The following is a 20,218-nucleotide window of genomic DNA, read 5'->3' on the forward strand; positions in this document are numbered from 1 at the left end:
TAAATAGAAAAAGACACTAAGGGTGATTTTCTCTCGGCTATGAATTAACTAAAAAGGTCACCCAAAAATGTGATTTTTCTCCCCAAGGAACGGTGATATCAAAAGCTAATGAAATCTGAACTTTATCATTTTCCACTGAACTTTTCATTTTGTTTTAGGATATTAAAAGAGAGAGAGAGAGAAGCAGGAAAAAAGGGAAGAACTGGAAGTAAGGAGTCAGATCGTAAGGGGCTCTTTCATTTGTAGGTGGGCTTTGCTATTAGGACAGACGCGCAGTGCATTTGTGTCCTCTGTAAATTGAAGACGTTGTAAGCTTGATGAGGACAGACACTACATTTATTTAAAAAGATATATTGAGTATCCTTTATGTGCTTGACACTGTAATTGATAATAAATGTCTCTTGGGCCCAGTCCAGTGCCTTGCTCATAGTAATCACCCAATACATATTAGCTTTTGAATGACTAAATGAAGGAAGAAAGAGGTTTGAACCACATCAGTGCTTCCTCTGGCCACTGATCCCTGGGAGCCCTAATTACAGAAGAGTCCACAAAATTTTCTTACATTGAAAGTCATATTTTTTCATCTTGTAGGACCTAAATAGTCTCTAATGACATTTACTGCCTATGTTTGTTCTCAGTTCTGAGGAGAGGAGCGATTACAAAATAAGGGCGGCAGGACCAGAAGCCCAAGAGAAAGGGTTAATGTCAGAGGTCCAGCGAAATAGGGAAGAGCTAGACGCAGCAGGGTCCCTAGCAAGCAGCAGGATCCACAGAGAACAAAATAAGGACTCTTAGAATAAACTCCCAGCTCTTTACCAGAGTTCCCAACACATCAAGCTATGATCCCCAGTCTCTGACAGAGTGAGGGATGGGAGTTCAGTAGTGAGTAAACTTGCATGTCTTCTTTATGCCATGCTCTCTGGCTTAGTGGTTCTCAAATGTGAGCTGTCAAGGATTATTAGTAGTATTCATATCAAGGTATTAATATTCATTGATATGGTACTTACTAAACACAAGGATTTTGGGAAAGGTAGTGAAAATACAGATTCCCTGTCTTCATCCTGAAGGATTCTCATTTAGTAGGTCTGGAGCTGGAGCCCAGAAATCTGTATTTTTATAAAAGCCCGAAGTGAGTCTGATGATGGTGGTCCTGGGACCAAACCTGGAAAAGATGTTTTTGCTCCATTTACTTCATTACCTTGATAGACCTGCCTAAGTCATCATAAATTTAATGAGCTGTATCAAGAGCGAGGAAGGGTCTTTTCAAACACCTTAGCATAATCCTAATAGTTTACAAATGAGAAAACATTGTACAAAGAAGTTTGTATTTCTTAACCAAAATTCCAGTTTTTTATAGGCAAGACTATGCAAACAAGTTTTTTTTTAACCTCTTGTTTCTTTATTTAGATACTCTTCTCTGGCAGTCTCCTGCAGTTTGGAATGAAAGAGTAATTCTGTGGTTTGTAATTTGCCCCTTCTATTGAATATTCCATCCAGACTTCAGTTTCCAAGATACGCATGAGAGATGGTAAGTCTTAGGTGGAAGCATACTGCAGTGGTAAGCCCTGCTTAATCAATTTTTGGCCTCATGATACTTATTCCTTCACTTTTATCTGCCTCTTCAAAACAAGGATAAAAAGGCCTACCTCACAGCAATGTCGTGATTAAAATATTTGACCCATAGAAAGTCCTCAATAAATATTAATTCCACTAATATTGTATAATCATTGATCCAACAGCAATAACACGTTTTTGGTTTGGGGGTTTTGTGTATGTATGCGTGGTGAGGGAGAATGGCCCTGAGCTAACATCTGTGCCAATCTTCCCCTACTTTTTTATGTGGGACGCCACCACGACATGGTTTGATGAGCAGTGTGTAGGTCCGTGCCCGGGATCCAAACCTGTGAACCCCAGGCCACTGAAGCAGAGAACACAAACTTAACCACTATGCCACTGGGCCAGCCCCCAAATGGCAAATCAACTCTGTACTATCAAAGTTCTGTTGCCAAGTACTTGCATTTTGAGATAACAAGCTAACTCTCTCTCTCTCTCTCTGTACAAAGTTGAACCACATGCAATTGATGTTATCAACCCTTTTTGATCTATGAAAACAGTAATTTCATACAGTTCCACTGAATACATAAAAATAAGTCTATGATCATGATTTTGATGACACCATGTTCTCATTGACTGAACTAAAATTTAACAATACTACTTGTATTTCCAGGTGTCTGACTTTGCTGAAAATTACAGAGGATTGACATATATACAACAAATTAGCAGAGGGGGGAAATTTCATGTACTTTCTCATCCTTAACTTTCTTCTAGAGAGTTTTGTATTTTTAATGTACAGCCCTTCTAACTTTAGTGGGAGGCATCATTTCTCCCACTGTCAAAGCCACTTTGGGCAGTTCTTTCAAATCTCTTGTGTCTGGTCCTTATAGCAAAAGAAATATTGTTCTAGGCTGTCAACTCTGAAATCTAAATAGCTGTCAGATTGCAGGACACGTCAATTCTGTCAAATGACACTAGCCCACATTCCTGTCAAACGGTCAACAAATTGTGTAAAAGCAGGACCCCTTATGAAATTCAATTAGAAATCACAGATCAAAGGTCAAGGCAGGCCAAAGGTAAGCTGCGAGGCTATGAAAAGACTGAGATGATTCCTACATTTGAGCAGAGAGAGAAGATTAAAAGAGGCAACAAAAATTGGAAAGGCGATTATAATGTTTATTAATAATAAAGTATTACAACACAAATTCTTTTCTGGTTTTCTTTTCTTTTTTTTTGTGAGGAAGATTAGTCCTGAGCTAACATCTGCCGCCAATCTTCCTCTTTTTGCTAAGGAACATTGGCCCTGAACTAACATCCATGCCCATTTTCCTCTATTTTATATGTGTGACACAGGTCACAGCATGGCTGGATAAGTGGTGCATAGGTGTGCACCCGGGATCCGAAACAGCGAAGTCCAGGCTGCCAAAGCAGAACATGCCAACTTAACCATTGTACCACTGGGCTGGCCCCAACACAAATTCTTTTCTACCAGCAAGAAGTTGTTCCTGGTGACAGAGGAGGCAGAAGAGAGAGACCAAGTAGCAAAGTTCCTTTCTCGCAATACTTACTAAGAGCTATAGATACACAATGAGCCCTATAGATTTTTTCCTTTCCTTTTTCTTCTTCTTAAATCACATTTATTTAAGTATACTTTACAAAAAGATGGAAAAACTGAGGTAGAGATGGATAATGTAAATGTCTAAAATTTGACAAATTTACAAGCGAATGGTAAAAATTCATTAATCAACTGCATATTTTTGTCTATATAAAGCCAAGTATGATAATATTCCAAAATCTATGAATGTGGAGAAATAGCAAATGATTCAACATTATATAAACACAGGATATAGCTGTGCCAGCATCAATAGCAAGTCAAATCAATAACAAAATGAGACAAGAGGCGTCGAGTTCTGTATTTACCCATCGGTCGGGCATTTTTCAGACAATGTTCTCTACTTGCTCACTGCTTCCTGCCTCATCTCCCATTTATCACTCAACCCTCTGCAATTTATACATTCCTGACCTCCACAGAAACATCTCACAATGGCCACCAATTCAATTCAATGACCAGTTTTCATCTTCATCTTACTGTGTTGTAGCAATTGATACTCTGATCCACTTAAACTCCCTGTCCACACCTCCCGAAATTCTTCTGCGGTTTACCTTCCGTGTCCCTGCAAGTATTTTCTCTTTCTTTCCTGTTGATATGTTTTCCTTTACTGACACCACACCTCCCATTAAATGCATGTATATCTCCAAAATGTTCATCCTTATTAATCTTTCACTTTGCAAGTGTCTCTTCTTGAGTATCCATCTGCTTCCTGACTTTTATCTATATGTTGACGACTTTTAAATCTATTTCTTTGTGTTGACCTCTCAACATTAAACCCACATTTCTAACTCTGTGGTTTTAAATCTTCTTACTATGCCAGTCAATGTGTTGGGACCAGCTCCAGCTGTCCAGATGTCAACCAGAGTCCCACTGCCCTGTTAGACCCAGATAAGATTGCTTCAAAGTACACGGGACGTTCATTGTCTTCATCATTCTATGGCATCTCCACCCGGATAGTATGTGGCTTTCTCATGCTCAACATATCACAAATAGTAGTCTTTTCATTTCCTCTACATCTGTTCCTGTAATTTGTGTTGACTATTTCAGTTAAAGCTACAGTAACCATCAAATCCTCCCAAGCTACAAAATTCATAATCATCTTACCTTGTGCCTTCCTGCCCCACATCTCATTGGACACCACCTGTGTCAAGCCTACCTCTAAACAGCTCTCAAATGTGCTTCCATATCTTAGTTCCTACTGCTCTGCTCTTGCAACAGTCCCTATCACATCTTTTTCTAGGCTAATTTTTTTCAATAGTCCTGTTTTTTTCTCTCCTTTTTGTCTACTCTACCTCCGATGTTGGAATTAATCTCCCACCTTCTTAGCAGAGGAATCTTTCTAGAAAGTAAATCTGCCAACATTATTCTCACTTTTAGATTTCTTCGGTGGCTCCCCATTACCATTAGCATGCTGCTTCATACATCATTCAAGACACGCCATTCTAATCCTAACCTCTCCCGGAATTCCTACTCTTGGTATCATAATTATTTTATCCATGTTGCCATGCCATGAACTCTCACAACTCCAGTTTTCTCTCATCCCAGAACCGCCTCATCCATTCCCTATGAACTACCTTCACTGCCTGGTCAACTCTTTACCCGGGTGGCCCTGTCACATTCAGAAAGGCATGCCAATAGGTATTCAAAGGAGTAATTAATCATCTGTCCTCTTTGCCCGCGAAGCACTTTCTTCATACTCTTTATAGAAGATATGACATCTATTTCTCCACTCCATCCCTTATTTAGTTAAGTAAAAAATTATTTTTTGAGCACCTACTTGGTGTTGGTTCTGTTCTACATTCTTGGGACCAGTTATGTGATGGAGCCTGCTCAGACCAGCTCATAAGAGCTCACTGAACTCATTTCTTCCCAATGCCACATTCAACGACGTTACAATGATAGATTGAAATTAGCCATGATGAGAGTATTTATACTACAGAAGACAGAAAACACTACAAATCAAGGGTCTTCTCCACTTCCCTACCCCCACCCCACTCTGGGAACTGTTTCATCAGCTCTCCATCAGGGTATACACAGACCAAAATCTCCGTGCTAGCGAAATGTATATTCTAGCAAAAGAAAGGCAGATAATACACATGCTAAATAAGAAAATGATAAAAAAGAAAAAGTTCAAAGTTACTAGGTAATATGGAAAAAAAATATAACAAGGTAGAGTAACCCAGGATATTGGAGGCAACATCTATGTGTATAGCAATATTACCAAGAATTAAGAAAGAAGCAGGGTTGAGATAAAGTGACAGTGAAGAGAAGCTAAGTTCATCTAGAAATAAAGGGGAGGGCCCCTGGGTCAGTAGATGATATCAACCATTTGGGGTAGAGGGTAACATAGTCTAATGCATGGAGCTCAATGTATATATTATTCATTTTGACTTAATCCTACCATTTAGCAGAGCACAATGGATGCTTAAGTAAGGTTAGAGTAGAATCTTCTATTTGGAGCCAGGTAACTAGTTCTGAGGTGCATTCTTCTGTCCTTCCTAAGTTTCATTTTGATTAAATTCAACAATTCAGAGGAATCAGCCTTACCACATAGAATTTACAACAGCCCTTAACCCCCTCTACTCCAGGAGATGCAAGGGCGTCCACTCATCCACTAATGATTTCAATTGCCTGTAATAACATCCCCAGCATTAGTTCATTTCACTCAGGGCTTCTCGAACTTTAATATCCATGTGAATCAGCTGGGGACTTTGTCGTGCTACATATTCTGATTCAGTATGTCTGGGCTGGGGCCTGAGCTTCTGCATTTCTAACAAGCTCCTAGGTGATGCAGATGCTGCTGGTCTATGGACCCTACTTCATGCAGCAGGGTTCTAACCAATGATTGGTCACATCCCTCAGTAGGACACTTACTCTTCCTGAGAAATGTCATTCATTAGGTAGCTGTATTCTCTTGAGATGTACTTGCTGCCTGTGATCTGACATCCAGCTACTGGTAATCCCTCTCACCCGATCACCCCTAGTCTTAGCCCTTGCAAACACACAGAACAATTTTAATCTCTCTAACACACAGCAGCCCTATGTACTTAATAGCAAGTCTTCTCTGACTGGACTCAATGTCCCCTATTCTTCTTGCTAGTCCTCTAACAATGAAGCTCTGAGTCTTCTGAACACACCAGTCATTGTCTCCTCAACCACTACAGCTACCCAGATGTCAATCAGCATGCCATTGCCCCGTTAAATCTAGACAGGATTGCATCCAAGTGGATCAAACATTGATTGCTATCACCATGCTGCCGTTCTTGGAGCGTTTTAATCCACAGTCACCTCTGTTCAGATCCCTGCTTTTACTTTGTCCTTGTACTTGGTTGTTCATATTGAATTTGTTCCTTGATCTTCCTCCTGACCACAGTCTAAACATGGTACACATGACGTTGCCTGATTCACAGAGAAAGAGAGAGACGAACAGTTCTTCACTTCATCACGAGCCATCCTCTTTCTTGTCTCACCGCTCTCCTGTTTCAGGAGGAGAAAATATTTTCCCTATTTTATTCTTCACTCCTTTTTTTTCCCCAATAATTACTGAGAACCTCCTATGTGTCAAATACTGCTCTAGGAGGAAAGGCAGCAATGAACGCCAATAGTCAATCCCTGCCCAGCTGAGGAGACAAAGAGGAAACAAATAGATACACAACTCATTGTCAAGTACTGTTGAGTATTAGGAAGAAAACTAAAGCTAGTAGAGGGGTGGGAGCAGGAGGGGGATGACTTTTAAAATCAGAAGATGAGAGAAGACCTCCTAGAGTGGGATGTTTGGACGTAGACTTGAGCAAAGAATGTTTCAGCTCGTTCTCTCCAACTCAGTTCTGGGGGCTCCATCTGCCTACTCCAAGACTCATGCAGGTGATTCGGGCTCCTTCTGGTCAAAGGCACTATCTCTTCAGTCTCCCCCTGTTACTCCCCCAACACAACTTTCCAAAAGAGAAAGACCACGATGAAGATTTTATCCCCAACTCATGGTGATTGTTCTCACTTTCCCTCACCTTCAACAGGCACAGCAGCAAGAGTCTAATTTGGGTTTTAAATTTTGAGTTTATTTGTTAAATTCCTTTAAAGCATAAGGCTCCAAACAGAGCACAATACTCCAGGTATGTTCTGACCCCCGCAGAGGAGAGGACTACCAGCCTGCCTCTCCTTTGAAATGCCAGCCACTTATGAAGGCAGCACAAGATCAAATTAACTCTCTTGGCAGTCTTATCATTCTGTTGACTTGCCCTGAGTTTACAGTAAACTCCTGCCTCTGAGCCTTTGCTGTGAGCTGCTGCTTTCACAGTGTCTCACAAATGGGCTGGCTCTCTTAATAAGAACCACTTCTCTGGCCTCTGTAGCGTGCTGAATGCCATGCTTTAAAAATAATATAATGATAATAAAAGTCCCCCAGAAATGTAAATTGACTTTCTGATTAGATTACAGAGGTGAGGTGGGGAAACTTGCAGAGAAAGCTGCAACAAATCAGCAAGATTTCCACATCCTGATGTACACTGCACTGGTATCTTGTAGCATCTGAGATGAGCTCTTTGCCTCCTGTATTGTTGAATATTCTTGAATGTCCTCTCTCTATCCCTCTTTTGATTTTTGGTTGGGTTTAAATTCTGTGCTCTAGCAAAACTGAATGGCTTCCAAATGGATAAAAATATTGAAGGTATGTTTCATACCCTGTATACGGAAAAAATCCTCAAAAGGAAGTTTGGAATTTTCTCCTGGTTTAGTGTTAGAGATTAGCAATGGCTGGGGTGTCCACTGATTAAGGAGGGACCACATTTTGCAAATATGCAAACCTATAGGTGAAAATCTTTGGAAAATAAAAAGAGAATGAGTTCAAAGTGTCAAAGAAGTTCTTCTGAAACCTTGATTTTGATTTCGTTCTTCCTTTTTTCTCCCATACACTCTGCATACCTATATCATATAATTTATCATATGCCAATAATTTTCATGCTGTTTCTATCACCAAGTTGTAAGCTCCCAAGGACAGATAATCAGTCCTATTCAATTTTGTAGCCTACACCAGTAGTTGTTCTCCAATTTGGCATGAATCAGCATCACCTGAGAGCTTGTCAAAACACGTATTGCCAGGTCCCACGGTTTAGTTTCAAATACAGCATGTCTGGAGTGCATGTGGGACTCTGCACTTCTAACAAGTTCCCAGGTGATGCTAATACTGGTCCAGGGACCCCACTTTGAGAACCACTGGTCTAGAGCGTAGCACAGTGTCTATTTTATATCATGGCCTCTACAAATATTAAACGCAAGGCAAAAAGCAAGAGAATGGAAGGAAGAAGAAAATGTGCCTATGGAAATGAAGGAAGAGCTGATTTTGGACCTCTTGGAATGCCTCAAAAGAGCGTGAAATGGAGCTTTACATTCAAAGTCTAAATCAGAGATCGTTTTTTTTACCCCTTCACAGATTTGCTGGAAATGGTTTAGGAATGAGATTCGAGTGTTTCCCATTTTAAACACTAACTGACAGCAGCGGGGGAAAGTCCAAGATTCCACTGTGAGAGGCAGAAGTTTTAAAGAACTGCATTATTTAGTCAGTCTGGGAAACTTCATTAGCTTATCTATTTCTCTCTGGGGCAGAACAAGCTAATTTTCTTACCTATCACCATGATACATGACTCATTCTCATCCAAGAAAGCGTCTCTTGACAACTAAGGACCCAAGATAGACATTTCAAACCCATCTGATACATGTTGAACATTTTCATTTTTCTTTAAGCATTGTGTTGCTTGATCTTAAACTTTTGTGTAGTATCATGTGGACCAAAGAACCAACTGGTTGACTATTTTTGTCTTTCCCAGCAGTTGTGCTGGACTGGTTTTTACATAGCATTAACCCAACAGCATGGCACTGGTGAAAGCTGGGTACCCACACTTTTCACAACTACAGTTCTATCAGGGCAAAACAGATGCAATGACTGTCTTCAGTTGAAATGCCTATGCTATAGAAAGGAGAGATCCTCTGTCATTAAACCAGTAATTTCATCAAGTTCCTAATAGAAAAAAAAAATTTTGTGTGCCCCAAAGGGACATGAAAGGTTGGGTGTGCCATTGCAAGGGGGAGGGAGCACATATGGTCTTTTTGCACCTATAGCTTGTCATTTGTTTGCTCTGTGAACTTACGCAAATTACAAGCTTGGCCTCACGCACTGATGCTTGCTCTCATCTATACAATGGGTATAATCAAAGTTAGAATGAAAATTTGAGATAGGGTTTGTTAAACAGAACACAAACACCAGCATATTGTCAGCATTTAATACGTAGTTGGGGGAAACCTGGATGAGTTGTTATGGTCTCTACTACGTGCTCAGGCTCTTGTCCTGTTTTGTTTTGCTTCGCTGTGTTTTTTTTCCTATAAGAGTGTGTCACTTAAAAATCCTCTTCCCCCATGTTTTTTTGAGAGAGCATGCACTGTTCACGTGGCTGTTGTGGTGACAATTCTCACATGATCCCCGTTTACTGTGCCAAGTCATGTATTAGAACACATGGGTTTTTTAAACATGAGAATGAGGTGTTTGGAGCAGACGGTGCAATGTGTCCCATACTCGAGTTCTGTAACGTGAGTCCACTGGGACAGGATTAAGCCCAAGAGCAGGCAAACACAATTTGACTGCTAGACCTCCGTATACCCTGCCCCACGGGTACCTATACTCCCTGCCACAGCCACTCATGTATAAATGAATATGTGTCAGTCTGGGCACCAGACTTCTCTGGCCAGTAAGGTGTTTCTCAGGTGGCCATGTGGATCTTCCACAGAGCCTCAGAGATCTGGAACATCATTTGATGCCCGACCTTTTGGCCTCTGCAACTAGCAACCTCTGCTTCCTGCGATTTCTGCTCTGAGTGCCACCTCCATCCTGCTCTCCTTGAAAGCATTCTCCTTCCATCTGTGCCTGCTTCGCAGAGCCCGAGATCTAGTAATCCACAAGAGGAAGGCCAGTTTTATAAATCTTTACCTATGCAAAGATGGCAACCCCTTCAAGAATGTATCTCTCTGTGTGGGTGTGTGAGTGGGATCAGGCAGCATGCAGAAAGGGAGTGTAACATTTCACATTCACAAGAACCAAGTAAGACGTTTTGGTGTAAATATGTTTGAACATAAAAAAAGTAATGTGCTTACAAATTACATTAAAGGTGCCTCCTGTGTCATTTTCCACACAGCCACCCTGTGTTTGTCAAAGTGCAATTTCTCATCAGCAAATCACCAGCACAGGGAGCCCACGCAGAGCAGACATCACCAACTGGATGCTGTGTAGTAGGCCAGACCTCATCCACATATATATTTTACTAAGCTCACAGGGTTTTAAAAAAGATGTGAATTCACTGCCAATATTTGAAAATTAGGAGATTTCATATTAAGATCAAATTTGCAGCTCCCCGTGAAAAATCAGAAGATTTGACTTGGGCCCACATTCCAGCACATAATGACTAAACTGGATAGCAGTTGCCCTTTCCAGTGGGCGACACTGCGGCTTGCCACCATCACCTGGTGGGGTACCTGCCGGGTCCCTGCTGTGAATCCTGCAGTTCAGCCTCATGCTATGTACAGCAGACCTTCAGCGAAGGCAGCTCAACACTCTCTTGGTCTTCCTCCACCTTCTTTATACTTCTCAGGACCCAAGCATTTTATTTCTCAATGAGAAATTATATGACTACACAGTTTGAGCCATCAACTGGGAAAAAGACAAGGCTGTGTTTGGGCAAACACTCTTCCTTGCTCTTGCATCTTCTTGATTAAGAAAATCCGAGATTGAGAAGTGAATTAGAGGGAAAAGAAAAAGAGTGGGCCCTCCCTCCTGTCCAAGCATGTTTTTAGCCAAGGCAAGGAAAGTCTCCCCCTAGTATCGTGAAAATTATTGTCGTTTGGGATCAAAGACATACAGTGATATTTCTGGTGTTTCTCATCAGCGAGTAAAGGGACAAAACTCTCCTAGATGCTAAATAATATATCCACAGATTAGCAGGAGTTCACTGACCTTGGTTTTAAAAGTACTGCATTAAAAAGGAATTATGTCACTGTTGTGTCATTGGTGTTAAAGCAATTATGAATACCAATGGAAATGCAGGTAGCAAATGTGGATGATTGTACTTGGTTATGAATCGATCCTCCAGCTCATTCAGTGCAGGCTTCTCTTGTGGTTTACAGACATAATCTCAAACAATGTAATAATTTGTAAACCTCTGACAATATATCCGGGCGCTGTCTAGATTTTGCTTACCTCAGTTGGAGAAACATGAAATTTGCAAAATAGCAACTGTTTCCAGGACACCCCGTTTGAGACGTCAGAAATCAAAAGCAAAGCACAACTTAAAACTGAACAATAAGAAAACAAACAACTCAATTTAAAAACATGGCAAAATGTCTCAACAGATACCTCAGCAAAGAAGACATAGAGATGGCTGTATTTGGATAAAAAGATGCTCCACATCCTATGTTACTAGGGAGTTGCAATTAAAACAACAAAGGGATATTACTCCTCACCTACAGAAATGGTCAACATCCAAAGCACTGACAACACCAAATGCTGGCCAGCACGTGGAGCAGCAGAAACTCTCATTCATTGCTAGTGGGAATGCAGAATGGTACAGCCACTCTGGAGACAGTTTGGCAGCTTCCTACAAAACTAAATATACATTTTACCACATAACTGAGTAATCCCGCTCCTTGGTATTTAACCAAAGGAGTCGAAAACTTATGTCCGCACAGAAACCTGCACATGGATGTTTATGGCAGCTTTATTCATAATTTCCAAAACTTGAAAGCAACCAATATGTCCTTTAGTAGGTGACTGGATAAACAAACTGTGGGACATCCAGACAAAGGAATATTATTCAGCACTAAAAAGAAATGAGCTATCAAGCCATGAAAAGACATAGATGAAACTTAAATGCAATTACCAAGTGAAAGAAGCCAACCTGAAAAGAATACATACTGTATGATCCCAACTATATAACTTTCTGGAAAAGGTGTAACTATGGAGACAGTAAAAAGATCATGGTTGCCAAGGGAGGGATGAATGGGCAGAGCACAGAGGGCTTTCAGGGCAGTGCCATTCTTCTGTATGATTCTGTAATGTTGCCTACATTTTTCCAAATCCATAGAATGTACAACACAAAGAGTGAACTCTAATGTAAACTCTATACTTCGGGTAATAATAATGTATCAACATCGTCTCATCAGCTTTTACAAATGTATCACGAAATGCAAGATGTTACTAATATGGGAAGGTAAAGGGAAAGGTGAAAGAGTGTAAGGGAACTGTCTACTTCCTGTTCAGTTTTTTTGTAAACCTCAACGGCTTGAAAAGTGTATTAATAATTTTTTCAAAAACACAAAGTATGCTAATTTCAAGGAGATTAGAAAAAAGGAATCAGGGCTGGTTCTGAGTCTTTTCTCCAAACACCATTTTACTCTCACTTTTTTCTCAACAAGATTTAAGGACAAAAGCAGATAAGTGCTATTTAAAAGTAAGTCATTCAGCAATTATTAGGTGTCTAATAAGCGTCAGACACTAATAAACAGCCTCTTCCTACCCCTTCCCCCGAGTCTTAGTTAGATAAAGATAATTTGGCTATCTCTTTGTCTTTACTGAATATTTTACCCAAACTAATTTGCACAGAAAACCTGGTATTGTTAAGTGCCACTGTCAAATGCACCATAGCTCTGTTCCTAAGGAGGTGCTGGCAGGAAGGTTGCCACCCCTCCAAATACGCCATCTTGCTTGAGCAGAACCACAGTAGTCCAATCTTTGACTTTAGTCTTTAGAATATAAAGTGACTAATTCAGTAATTAGAAAAATTTTGTCACCAAGACTCCTTTCCTTTCACTCTTCCCATTCACACTGTCTCCCCAACCCCAGGCAACACACACACACACACACATACACACACACATATACACATAACTTTGGTACATTATGAATGTTTTGACACATTCTGCAAAATTACAACCTGGACTTCAACTAATACTGGACTAGCAAAACCAAAGTCTTAACTTCTAAGGGCAATATCTCTATTCCATGTGATGTTAGGAAGGGATCAAGTACATCAAAGATTTGAAAAGAAAAAAGGACTCGAAATAGAAAGTCCACTATCTTCCAGTCCCCAGTGGCACCACCATCCTCCATACAAATTTCTTCCAATGGAGAAGTTAACGCCTACTGCCCGCATTGTATCACCGGATAATTTTTAGCTGCTGCCAGATTTATGCAATAAATCCACAAAGAACAAGATTTATAAGAAAGAGACATAAGAAATCAAAAAGCAAATCACGCTGATTTCACAGAAAACTTAAAGAAAGATGTATGATCCTCTTTGGCTCTGTAAAGGGTCGCCAACAAGACAGAAATTCTATAATGCCCCATTTGTAGTGAAAAGAGCTTTACTTTGTAAGACAAGGCTTGTTGCTAAAAGCTGAGAGAACTTTACTTTTTTCAAACAATGCTGTTTACTCTCGTCAACTTCCAAATTTGTTCTTTGAAATAAACTTATTATCTATACGTCACCAGTTTTGACTATTTGATATGGAAGGTAGAAAATAGCAATTATTGCAATTCACTGATTACTTATACATAATTTTAATTATCAGGTTCAATTACCTACCCACCCAATCTACTAACAAATAGCAAAGATAATTTTGCTTCCTCTTGCTTTGGGTTGGCAGATGTCAACCCAAGCATACAGGTACTGCTAAAAGGTGAAACACACAGGAAATATGCCACAGGGAGAGAAAAGGCATATAAATAAAGCATAGGCAATCCACAAGCTTGATCAGCCTCTGCATAATTGAGAGTTAGCTGAGGCGTAAATGATATTGCCTGGCCTTGCGATCAAAAGACATAGATTGAAATTTCAGCCCAGCTCTTTATTAGCTAGGTGACATTGGCCGAGTGTCTTAATGTCACTGAAAACTTAGTTTTCTTTGAATCTATTAAATGGGAATATTGTCTTTTTTCACAAGGTTGTTGTGAGAAAGAATGATGAGCACATAAAAGTGTGTAGACTTGACATATGGTAAATAATTAATAACTGTTGTTTAATGATAACATTAATTGTCTTCTAATTGCCTACACTTCCATATTACAATTGTCTAATTTTTGCTTCTTTGCTTGTTAAGTTTTTCTTGCTCCCTCTCCCAGACAAGAATTAAAAATCACCTGTTTTAGTATCTGCTGAGGTGGCCCCCGATGGGTTAGCAGAGATGGATGTAATTTTAAGACAATTTGTACAGGTAGATGCCTGACATGATGAGCTAGTGGTGCATGCAAATGCTCGCCTGAAGTTTCTGGTTGTATGGATGTAATGCAGAAGTATTTGAAGATGGCTTGACAGTTCTGTCTCCTGTGGCAGAATCCGAAACACCCTTTTGAAGTCTCAAAGGGACAATCTGTTCTCATTCTTCCTGGAAAGGAGAAGTGGAAATTTGCTACTCGGGGGCTGAAGAAGAAAAGAGAAAAAACAAATGGCAAACAGACTCCTGCAAACGTCCGCAGGGCCCTCTGGGTTCCTTCCACTGAAGGATAAGCTTTCACATTTTTTTGGCACTTTCAGTAGAAGTAATTAAACTTTGGCAACTTCCAAATCTCTCTGTTTCTCTTCTCTTCCAGATGGAGGGGGTGGGAAGAGAAGGAAAGGGTCAGGCTCCCTTCTGAGGGATTTGATGCAATGCTCCCCTCCAAAAACAACGATTCCTTTTCTGGTAGGTAATGTGCCAGTTTGAGCCCATTCTTGGGCAGAATGCCCATCTTGGAAGCAAATGGATGTTTATTAGAAAGTTGGGGAGAGAAAGAGAAAGAGAAGAAGCACACATCACTGCAATATTACACTAAGCCTTTAGCCAAGTGCCCAGATGCTGGAGGCAGGGGCGGGAAATGACAAGGTCAAGAGAGGTCTCAAATGCATCTTATATCCCTATTCCTGGGTCAGCTTCCAACTATTTCTTAAATAAGATAATTAACATATAAAAGTGGGATGTTAAAACACACATCAGGTATTGAGTCTTTTAGAGGGGAGGGTTTATGCTGTAACTTAGGAAACCTGGTTTTGGAGGGAAATCATCAAGAAAGTCTACAAAGCAAGTGGAGAAAGGGATGCCAGGGACAGCTGGACGTTGAGGAGTCAGAGATCTTCCAGTTCTGAGAATAAGCTGAAACCAACTCCTCTGGTTGAGTGATGCCAGAAATTGCCACACATTCGAAATGGATGTTGACCTAGCCTGCTTTCATCCTGTCATTGCTTTTTACTGAACTGTAATTGAACCATTTGGCATGCAGCTTCAGATCCAATTACAAGGCCGGTCCACACCCAACAATCTGTCAGCAGCCAGGGTGAGAGGTGTGATTTAAGATGTGTGGCTGCTGTGAATAGGGCCTGTACCAGTCCTCTGCTGGAGGACAGAGATCCTAGAATTCCACTTAGAAAGAATGCTTTTAATATTTACTACAAGAGAGCAAAACTGTGACTAAAGTCTCCCTCCGCTGCAGGACCTTATTTCCTTTTCTTACTAATGCATTTAACTTCAGCATTCTCACTTTCAAATTCTGAAGACATTTTTCCAGTCAAGTTCTGATCTTTAAACAATTTCCCACCTTGTTGATAAAATAGAAGCTACTCATTCCAGCAAATCCTGATTATGATTCCACAAACATATTAGTAACCAGATCATTCATGCATTCCCTACTAGCTGTGCATTTTTCAACCCATTACAAATCTTTTCATAGGCAAGGAAGATGTTAAAACTGACTGGGATTTGCCCAGATAGGGCCCTAAACCAACTGGTACAAGACCTGGGTTTGACCTTAAATTAGTGCTGTACCTTCTGTGACTCCATCCCCATTCTTCGAAATGAGAATGGATTTTGCCTTTTTTCAAATTTCAATTTCACTGCTTGTTGGCGAGCATAACAACAACACGACGGCAGTAGCTACTACTTGTTGAGTACTTCCATCTCACAGTGTGCTAGGAGTTCTGCTAAGCACTTCACATAATGATCATGTTTAATCCTCAGAATAACCCTCTGAAGGAGTTATTTTTATACCAACTCCACTCCCACCCTACCTCATGTGATGAATTAATAAGAATGTACAGCTCAGGGTTACTGTTCGTTAGTGCGGGTTTGGAAATTTCATATTCAAAGCCAAATACATATATTTAGAACTTAAAGTCCCTGCTAACTAGCTGTGTTACCGTACAGAATGAGAAAGGAAGGATGAAAAGGTTTTGTAAGTTCTAGGGTTCTTCAGACAGAGAGATTACTAATGTCTACTAGTGTCATGGTATGACAAAGAAAGAAAAACAGAAAGCAAGAAAGGGAGGGAACGAGAGAGGAAAGAGCAGAAGGAAGAAAGGATGGAAGGAAAGAAGAAAATAAAGAAGGAAAGAAGGAAGGAAAGAAAGAATCAAGATACAGTTGGCTACTGGTGGCATAAATTGGATGGACATCATTCCTAAATTTTGAGTGCCAAGGAGATCGAGGGCAAGGAGTATGTGGCTAAACCTGGGCTCCGGCTTCAATCTATCTACTAACCAGCTGTGAAATTTTCAGCACATTATTTACCCCACCTATCTCCATTTCTTTATCTACTGAACGGGATAATAATGATAATTTACCTAAATCGCTTCAAAATAAAATGATACGGTGAATGTAGAGGGCTTTGGGAAATTAAAACTGCTATTCAGTGGAATATGTTATTACTGAAGATTCTGCTTAAAACATCAGTTAAAATGCCTCCCTTTCTTTCCTTTTGTTCCCAGAGCACGCTATTCATGCCTTCTTCCTAATTAGCTGGGCAGAAATTTGTCTACTCTCCAGAGACAGAAAACACCTTAATCATCTTTTTCCCCAAAATATCCTTTATTTGATCATTCACTTACTCATTCATTGAATTAATTAACCCACTTGTGCCCAACTAAAACATGATTGATGCTTAACTTTACAGCTAAATTTTTGTCCAATATACTTCATATTTTCGAGACCTCAATTCTAATTCAAGAAACACAAATTTCAAGAAATGCAAATCAATTGTATTATTAGCATAAGCAATGTATAATTGGAAAGGTAAATATACTAAAATCAAAATCAAATAATGTATTGCCCAGCTATTTTCACAATACCTAGATTCAGGATTTGATAGCCCTCAGCTGAGCGCTGGCTGTCTATAGAAGAATTTGCTCATTCCTAATCAAATCTAAGTACCTCTGTACCTCCTCTTTTAACTAAAATTGATACCGGCTCAACACAAGGTTGACATAAGGGAAGCCATATTGTAGAAAGGAAACCATATTTACTTTAAATGACCTCTGACTAGCTAGCCCAGACATCTCTGTAGATTTTGTGGCCCCTCCTAGCTGCTTTAAGATGATAACTTTGTTCTTTTGAGTTCCTTAGGAATGTGATGACCCATGGGGCAGAGAGCCATGCTGATAGCCATCATCAATGGCAACTGAAAGATCAAGGTATAGGGTGTTGCTCCATTCTCTGATGAGTATCCAGTAAAACAAAGGACTATCAGGAACTTGGACCAGATGTCTGCCCTACCCAGAGACCAATCACCTCCTCCACCAGGAGACCGGCCCGTATATAACTGGCCTGTAGTCTTTGTTCTGTGAGATGCTTCTTTAGGACATGAGTCGGCCATCTTCCCTCTTGCTAGCAAGCTGTAATAAAGAAAGCCTTTCTCTCCTACCACCCTGCCTCCTGACTATTGGCATGTCTGGCGGCAAGCAGAGGAGCCCCCTTGGGTGGTAGCAAAACAACTTTTAACCAAATGACTATCACTATCAGTGAGCAAACTGGTCCCCATATTATCCCCACCACCCACTTTGAAAATGGGCCTTCCTGCCCGGCTGTTGCTCCATGAGGTCAGGCTGGAGGTTAATGCAAATAAGCAGACAGGCTGAAATGGTTTTAGTCACCACCAATCTTAGGGCATTTTAATATCCAGTAGAGTTTCACAAAAGGGAAGGCTACAGAAATTACAAATGAAGTTAAACAGGCTCTGGACCTGGGAGAATATCCAAGCTTACAGGGAATACTGTTAGAGACTTCCTCCTCTGCCCTGATTAAATTAGCATCAGGTCTCCTTAGTCAGCTACAGGAGCGTCCACAAGGTTTAAGGTGTAAAATTCCTTGGGACTCTGCCACTGAAAGAGTAAGTCAACCTAATTGGTCTCTTTTTTACTTCTCTTATTATGAAACCACTTAGTGATAAAAGTAGATTCAGGAGTTGTTTTAGCGGTGAGGACAAGGGTAGGAAAAGCAGTCGTCCCCACCCAGGCTCTTTTTGATTCAACTTCCTGTCCTAGGAACCAGTTCCTAGCCTGCAGGCATCTCTCCCCATCTACCCATCTAAGGTGCCTTCAGCAAGAAAACAAAAAGCAGACAGGGTGACAGACAAAATACACCCCAGTACTGCCAGAGAATGACTTTCCCCAGAACGCAGTCTAGGAGGTGTGTACGGAGGGGTTTGACAGACAGGTTGCCACTTGGCAGTAGGCAGGAAACCACATTCATACAGACCTTTTATAAGATCTTTCAGAACCTTTTGGGCACTCCATGAAGTGCATTTTGGCACAATGAACATATGCCAGCTATGCGGGTATTTCTGGAAGACTGCATTCATGTACACAGTTTAGTGGACAGTGGACAAATTCAAGTCTAATATTTGACAGAAGTAACCATGTCAATTTATAGTAATCACTTTTCTAGGTTAAGCATTCACACTTCCGGCAGTGACGTGTGACATGCCTTCAAAACCCCCCACCAATTTGTTAACTTCCTCTGAACCCACTTCAGTTTGTTGGCATCCTTCCCCAAGGATGTGACCCAGAACTGATCACAGCATTCCAGACATGCTCAGATCAGTAATAATTGGAAAACAGCAATCACTTTTTACTAGTGTGGAAGTAGTTCAAAGTTCAATCCAACAAAGATGGTAGATCAAGTCCACCAGTATTTGAGGACTCAAAGTATAGCCATTTTAAATAACATATATAATTCAGCTGGTATTTTTATAAGTTTTACTGTCAACCTGGGGACTTACATTGTGAGAAACACCTTCTAATATATATCTAGCATCTACTGAACCCTAATAATGATACGCAAAACAAGGCCTAGGACCTTGTCACTCAATTTGCTATTAACCAACTGCATTCCATTATTTATCACCACTATTGAGAATAAGTATTGGATTAGGGCTGATGGTTATCGAAATGGGAACCTATCTGGGGAAGAGGATACTTGGATGTTGGTTAAGGGAGGAAATTGCTGGCAATGATAGAGATTGATAACTTACTAGATCATCATGGAATCTGATGATGTCACTACTTACTGGCACTTACCAAAACAGAACACCAATTTACCAAGTCATTATACATACATCCACTTATCCAGCCATTCATCCATTTCCTATCTCATTTAACAAAGGACTTAAGGTACTTAGAAGAATGCATAGTGTAAATAAATTCTAAACATGAGAATAAAGAGCCAAGACAATGTCATTTAGAATAGGAGCTTAGGACAAAAAGGCATATAGAGACAATCTAAAATTACACAATTAAGATGTTTAACTGAAAATTTGCCCCAGGTTTCATGCCAGCTAAAACAAAAATGGAAACATCTTCAGTTATGTAAGTCGCATAATCTTTAAAGAGAAAATACACCAAATTATTAAGGGAAGACATGGAATACTTTTTTTTTTTGAGGACGATTAGCCCTGAGCTAACTGCTGCCAATCCTCCTCTTTTTTGCTGAGGAAGACTGGCCCTGAGCTAACATCCATGCCCATCTTCCTCTACTTTACATGTGGGACACCTACCACAGCATGGCTTGCCAAGCGGTGCCATGTCCGCATCTGGGATCCGAACCGGGGAATCCTGGGCCGCCGAAGCAGAACGTGAGCACTTAACCGCTGCGCCACCGGGCTGGCCCCTGGAATACTCTTTATGGCAGATGAAACGACATAAGGCTAGTAAATTTCCCTTTATAACTCTGGCTCAGAAACTAAGCAAAAGCCAGTTCAGTGTGAAACCAATCTCT

General features: G+C 40.5%; 1 protein-coding gene across 17 annotated transcripts in view; it reads right to left on the reverse strand.

Moving 5' to 3' along the window:
- AGBL1 (AGBL carboxypeptidase 1) overlaps positions 1-20,218 on the reverse strand; it is an 806,151-nt gene that overhangs the window by 330,527 nt on the left and 455,406 nt on the right. Inside the window, exon 24 of one of the 17 annotated variants that reach the window (XM_070495696.1) lies at positions 1,009-1,162. The exons of the other annotated variants lie outside the window; for them this stretch is intronic. Coding sequence (XP_070351797.1) covers positions 1,115-1,162 — 48 coding nt within the window. The 3' untranslated portion in view covers positions 1,009-1,114. Of the gene's footprint in view, positions 1-1,008; positions 1,163-20,218 lie in introns of those variants that run through there. 17 annotated transcript variants of the gene reach the window in all.

This window comes from Equus asinus, chromosome 2 (assembly GCF_041296235.1).
Source record: "Equus asinus isolate D_3611 breed Donkey chromosome 2, EquAss-T2T_v2, whole genome shotgun sequence".
Classification (NCBI taxonomy): Eukaryota; Metazoa; Chordata; class Mammalia; order Perissodactyla; family Equidae; genus Equus; species Equus asinus.